The sequence below is a fragment of the Hipposideros armiger genome, unplaced genomic scaffold, assembly GCF_001890085.2.
Source record: "Hipposideros armiger isolate ML-2016 unplaced genomic scaffold, ASM189008v1 scaffold_396, whole genome shotgun sequence".
In the NCBI taxonomy this organism is placed as follows: Eukaryota; Metazoa; Chordata; class Mammalia; order Chiroptera; family Hipposideridae; genus Hipposideros; species Hipposideros armiger.
In genome coordinates, this window is record NW_017731746.1 from 1,798,852 (window position 1) to 1,805,263 (window position 6,412).

A 6,412-nucleotide genomic window follows, 5' to 3' on the forward strand; every position below is an offset into this window, starting at 1 on the left:
TAATGTAAATATCTTTTTGTTTTCCGATGGTCTTAGGAGACCCCTGTGAAAGGGTCGTTCGACCCCCAAAGGGGTCGCGACCCACAGGTTGAGAACCGCTGTAGGTTTGCCGTGGAGGCAGAGCTAGGAGAGAGGCTTGGCTTGTCCATGAGGGCCATCAAATCACCCTTTGCTTAATGGTAACCAAGAAACAAATTGGTGCTTTTTGCTCTTGGCAGGCCTGGGGTGGGGAGGAGAAAGCCACTATACACTGAGCCCTACAAACCAGCCCAGTGTATGGAAAATGGACATTGGCCCAGGCTTTATGGCTGTGGAACTCACTGTCCTGGAGACTGGTCTGGGAGGTTGAGTCCTGGTCAGCTGCAAAGAGAGGACTTCTTGGCCTGGGCATGGAGAAAGAGAGTCATTGGGGAGGTGCTTGGGAAAAGGAAAAAAGGAGCCCCAAATTGGCCTCAACAACTTTCTGTACACCCAATTTTTCCCATAAGACAAGCAGCTTGGAACACATTAGAGAGAGGTTTTCAGAGCGAGTGGCACAAAAGGTGTATGAAGGCTCCTGTCTGTAATCTGAGGCTAGCTCACAGTAACATGGCACGTGTGGGTGAGCCCTTGAGAGAAACTGGTTTGCTGCTGCCCAGAAGTTGTTGAGCTGGAGGAATTCATAGTCAGAGGACCCTTGGGAGGCCATAGTCTCTCTCCAATCTTTCTTTTTTCAGGCAGGCTAAATTCTGTGTGGAACCTGCTTTCAGAGGGCCCATCCACTCGTCTCCCCATGCTGGGGGTCTCTAATATGAGTTTTTTACAGCTCTGCTATAAGCAAGGAAAAGGGGAGAGGGTGTTCCTTACCCCATCTACCTCAAAACTGGCTGAGGACTTTAGGGCGCGTCACCTGGAGCCATATGCTTAGCGGACAGTGGAACTCTCCAGGTTTCTTTCCAGCCCCAACATCTGTGTTTAGAGAGAAGCGATTGGAGTCTGGGCAGGAAGAGTTTTGTTGGTTCGGGGAGTCTTTAATTACAGACCACACCTCGTTTCTTTTAGTGATTTTTTTTCTTAGCCTTGTTTTTTTATAAAATCTAATTATACAATAGAAGAACACATTATTTTTGTAAATGATTTAAACATTACAAAAAAAAACCCCTTTGATCAATACCTACAATGTGCTCCCCGTTCTCCCCAGGAATAACCGCAGCAGCAAGGTCAGTGCACTCTCTCTCCCCACCTGTCCAGGCACCAGAGAAAAAATAAGGTATTGTTTTGCTTCTTTTTTAAAAAAATTTTTTTATTAAAATACAGCTAACATACAATATTATATTAGTTTCAGGTGAACATCATAGTTATTCAGCTGTACCTACCTAGCTCTATATAGTGTTATTACCATATTATTGATTTTATTTCCTATGCTAAAGAAGTGATCACTGTGATAAGTCCAGCAACTATCTGACACTGTACCACTCTATCACAATATTATTGATCTTTCCCCCCTTTTAAAATTTTCAATTAGAGTTGACATTAAATATTATTTTATATTAGTTTCAAGTGCACAGCATAGGTATTAGACATTTATGTTTTGCTTCATTTTTATTTAAGGATGTCATTTTGTTCATATTTCAGGGAGTTATTTTTTTAGAATCAACATCACATAGCATTGGAAAATAGCAGGAAAAATCAGCCATAATGTTATAATAAGAACTAATATAAATTTGTGCACCATTTTTTCTCTTATACACATCTTGCAAATTTGTAATCATAGTATATGTGTGATTTTGCAACACGCCTTTTCATTTAGCATGATCTCATACATTTTGTTTCGAGGTTTTTAGCATGAAATGTCAATGCTTAAAGTTGCTCTTTTTCTGACTCTTACTGTTTCCAAAATGCTAAAAGAATAGAGCTAACAGATATTCACTGAATTTATTCAACACTTATTATTAGAAACCTACTATGTGCCAGGTTTTGTTCTAGGTTCTGAGGATATAACTAAACAAAGTCCCCTGTCCTCAAGTCTTCACAGAGCTTACTTTTTATTTTATTTATTTTTAAAAGATTTTTATTGGGGAATTGGGGGATGGGAACAGTGCTGGGGAATTGGGGGAAGGGGAACAGACAAGTTGCTGTCCTTTTGTTCTTCNAAAAAAAATCTAAAAAAAAAAAAAAGAAATATGGTACTACTTTGGATGAGATTCTGGGGGAAGACTTTAAACTACCCCAATCTCTGCTCTGAGTGTTTATGTTTAAGGGGGTACCCCTTGGCACTGCTAAATCAATTTGCACTTTGGAGACAGTCACACAGTCTGAGGGACAGGTAGATGTCTCCTAAGTGTGTCCAGCAATCTCTTGAAACCATCACCTGGGTCACTACTGATTTGAAATATTTTGTCCCATCATTTCTGAAAAAATATTCATTCTTGTGTCCTGATTCTCGGTGTCAAATTCATGGCTACTTTTTATGCCATTGTGCCAGAGGGGACCAGCCAGTCTGTGTCCACAAGGAAGGCAAGAGTTCCTGATGGTGATTATGGTGTGCCTGAGCCCAGCTCCAACGCCGACCCCTCCCTAGGCTGGCCCTGGGTATCTTCTTCATCTCTGACCCCACCAATCACACCCAGCTAGGGCCTACACCACTGGGGTTCTTCTGGGACTTTTGATCTGGTTGGTGGGGGGGCATCCTACCCTCCCCCAAGATAAAGCCCAGAAACGCCTGGGCTGGTTTTGGTTCCTCTTCTTCACACCACCTTGATGAAATGAGATGATACATATAGATGGGCTTTGCAGCCTGTGATTCTCTAATCACACTGAAATCAGAGTTTATGGGGGCCATCACTAGAGAGGGATCAGGGGGAGCCAGGCCCTGGGGCTGGACCAACTTTCCCTGCTTTATAGCAGCTTCCCCTCTTGGCTGGCATTTAATGTGGGGCTGGAAGTATAATTTATAACTGATCCCTCCCCGTAGGTGCCCCAGCTCCTGGTTCTGTCAAGAGGAGGCTCCACACTCTCAGATCAAGGTTCCTATGGACAGAGGCTTGCCAGGGACCTGTCTCCTTGTTTCTTATACTTAGTCATCTAGTTGTTTCTCTGTTTGGATCCTCCATTCATGGGAATTAGTAGTCCATCTTAAGAAAATGGACATTTTAAGCAGCTAGAATTGATTTTAGTATTCAAGAGGGGAAAGGAAAAACAGGATGACCAACATTTGGCTTATGGACAAGAGCCCCCAGTTCTTAACTCAACACTGGAGTGTAGAACCCAGTGTTCCAGGAAAGCGAACAAATCCATGGTTTGTACAAGGACAGGGAGGGGAATAGGAAGCAAAAGGAATAGAAGCTAGATTAACTGCAGAGAGAAATGGTGAGCTAAGACCTTTAATGTACCACAAATCAGTAACTACATGTTGAGAAACACTACACGAAGGATGCTTCTGCTACTCTGCCACCCCAGGGCCCAGGCACTGTCAGGGAGAGCATCAAAACTGCTCAAGGCCCTGCTGTGAGTGAGTGGGGGTGAAGGGAAGAGGGCTGTGCTTCTGAGGGGCAACAACCTTATGGAGAGAGTGTATAGGAGGTTAAGGAAAGGTGGGACGAGGCACTGGGAGCTAGTTGAAGAAGAGCTCCAGAGCCCAGAGAGTCCCAGGACTCTGGGACTCCAGGCTAGACCCTGATTGAGGGGGGGGGGTTCAGGCACAGTGGGATGCCTGGTCCAAGACCACTCATTTGAGGTGTGACTTGAAGCAAGTCACCAGGTCTCTCTCCCTGGGCTGTAGGTTTTCTTTGATATATGGGACATATCCTGCTGTCTCCCTGCCCCCAGCCACCACCTGTTTCTAGTAGGTCACGCAGTGGAGTGAGACGTGCAGTTAGGGGAAATCTTGAGGTTTCTCAGAAGCCAGGACCAGCCAGGTCTGGGGTAGGTTACTATGGTATCCAACTGGGTCAGGGCTCGTGGTCAGCTTGAAGCTGTGGGCAAAAGAAGATACCCAATATTCTAAACGGGCAAGCCCAGGGGCCAGGACTGGGGGCCAGGGTGGGAGCACATTGCCTTGTCAGGGCAGTGGGGTTTCACTTTGATCTGGGTATTACCCAGATTCTGTGATTAGACTCATGGCCAGTTTCATGAGAGTGCAACCTGCGCAGTCACACAGGGCCCTATACATGGAAGAGCCCTGTGCTTGGTTCTGTGCTCAGCTGTTGCTATCATGACATTCTTAATAACTTTTGAACAAGACACCCTGCATTTCCATTTTGCATTGGGCCTCACAAATTATGCGGCAGGTCTGATTAGACTGATGGTTCTGGCTCTGCTTTTATCTAGGGATTGGATATGAGAGGTCAGACTTTGGGTAATTAGCCCTTCCCCTCATCTTCTTCTCCCCATGTTCTACTTATACTTCCAAGCCTTAGGATCTGGGCAAGTGAGACGCAGACTTTTCTAGGCAAGTCTGGGAACACGGTTGATGGAGTTACAGTATAGACTCCAGCCTGGGGAGTTATTGGAAGTTGGAGAACATCTCAGGGTGAGTTTAAGGTCAGAAGAGCTGGCGGCTATAGGAAGGGTTTGGATCCTTCATGATCCAGCCCAGAGTGCAGCTCAGAGACTGATCCTTTCCCTAGAAGTGCCATTGGCCACAAGAGAAAGACAGAAAAAGCCATAAAGAAGTTTCTGAAAAATCCTTAAAATAACCCTCTGCTGCCTACAAACAGGAGCCCTGGGGTCTCTCGTTAAGCTGCTCCCCATGCACACCATTTGGGAGCCCAGTGACAACCAAACCAAATGAACCACTCTACTTCATGGGAGAGACTTAGGTTGGGTGCAGAGTGGTGCTAGGGACCATTTTCTAAACCCACCCAAGAATACCTTTTCTTTAGAAATTCCAGGCCTTTGAAGGAGGCCACAACATGTTCTAAGACATCCCTAGGATTAACACAATTCACTCACCAACTTGGCATCCTCTGCCCCCTGACTGTGGCCCACTGGGGTCCCTTCCCGTACTGACCACTTGGTCTCACACATTCTCAGTTTAGCATATAATTATTGCCTAAAAGCTCCTGGTGAGTGATTTTTTTTTTAATTCTTGGCTAGACCATAAGCCAAATTTGAGGGCCAATATCAGGTCCTCAACTTCCCCATCTAACACAGAAATAGTGTCCTGATAATATAATCATATAGCAAGAAATGAATAAATATACATTGATTGGTTGACTAGTAATGTCAGCCTTCTGACATTAAGAAAACCTCCAAAGTACTTTCTCATATAGCCCCTTATTCCAGCCCTAAGAGATAAGGAGAGAATGTAGAGGCTAAGTGACTGGTTCCAGGTCACATATCAAGTCAGGGAGGATACAGGACCTGAACCCATACTTCCAATCCACTCTAAAGGATGTCTATTTAAGGCAGCAATTCCGTTTACCTGCTTCCTCCATGGAATGGAAAATAAAATCTTAAAGGGCAGGTGCCAACGGGTTTGTTTGTATTCTGCCGATCCAGAGTGGGAGGGCACTCCACAGCTATCCCCTCTTCCCTGGGCCCTGCGTACAAGATACTTAGCATTCCAAGTAGAGCCTGGGTGATAATGAGCTATCTGTCCCTACTCACCAGGTCCTCCAGGTTGTCGTTTATGAAGTCCATGTCCAGGGTTAAGGGGTAGTTCATAGTTGTAGCTGTATATCACCAGACGGTCACTCACTGTCTGATGTTTAGAGACTCGCCTGGTACCTATAGGGAGGTGGCAGCCGTCAGCTGCAAATTTAAACAAATGAGCCACACACTGTCTCCTGGGGCTGCGTAGGACTCGCTGCCTGCCTCACAACTCATCATTTTTTTTTTCCACTGGGTCTTTTCTGTGTTTTTTTTTTTTTGAAGAAAAAGGGAAAATCCCCATAGCCTCAGTGCTAGTCAAGCATTTCAGCTTCTTTCCTGGCAATAGTTGTCTCATTTGGGGCTTGTGACTGGTTTAAAGTCTGTCCTTCACTTCTCCTCCTCCCTATACCTCCATCAGCCTTCCAATAAGGGAGTATCACCTTGTAATGAAAACCACAGCCGTCAGTGGGGGTGATGAGGGAAACTCCACATAGAAAGGGAACAAAGGGAGAGAACTTCTAGGACCACTACTCCAAGCCATCTCCAAACCTTCATCTTTCTCGCCACTAGGATGACCAATCATCCATTTTGTCTAGGACCGGAGGTCCCTTGTCCCCGGAATCCCCTCAGTCCCAGGCAAACTGGGACACTCTACTTACTACCATCCTTTTGCCCAGTCTGGGGCAAAACCCCTTCCCCTTTTAGCTCAAGTTTGGAAGAAATAGGTTATAAATTTTCAAAGGGAACAACACTAAAACATTACTGGAAGACAAAAGTGAAATTACCAAGCCTCAAAACGTAAACAGTTGCAGTCATTTTCTGACTCAAAAATAATGAT

The 6,412-nt window shown here is 45.1% G+C and overlaps 1 protein-coding gene across 1 annotated transcript in view; it reads right to left on the bottom strand.

Annotated features, from left to right (window-relative positions):
- Window positions 1–5,697, bottom strand: part of CXCR5 (C-X-C motif chemokine receptor 5) — a 22,799-nt gene extending 17,102 nt beyond the window's left edge. Inside the window, exon 1 of the mRNA XM_019663591.1 lies at window positions 5,590–5,697. Coding sequence (XP_019519136.1) covers window positions 5,590–5,646 — 57 coding nt within the window. The 5' untranslated portion in view covers window positions 5,647–5,697. The remainder of the gene's footprint in view (window positions 1–5,589) is intronic.
- Between the last annotated feature and the right edge of the window lie 715 nt (window positions 5,698–6,412).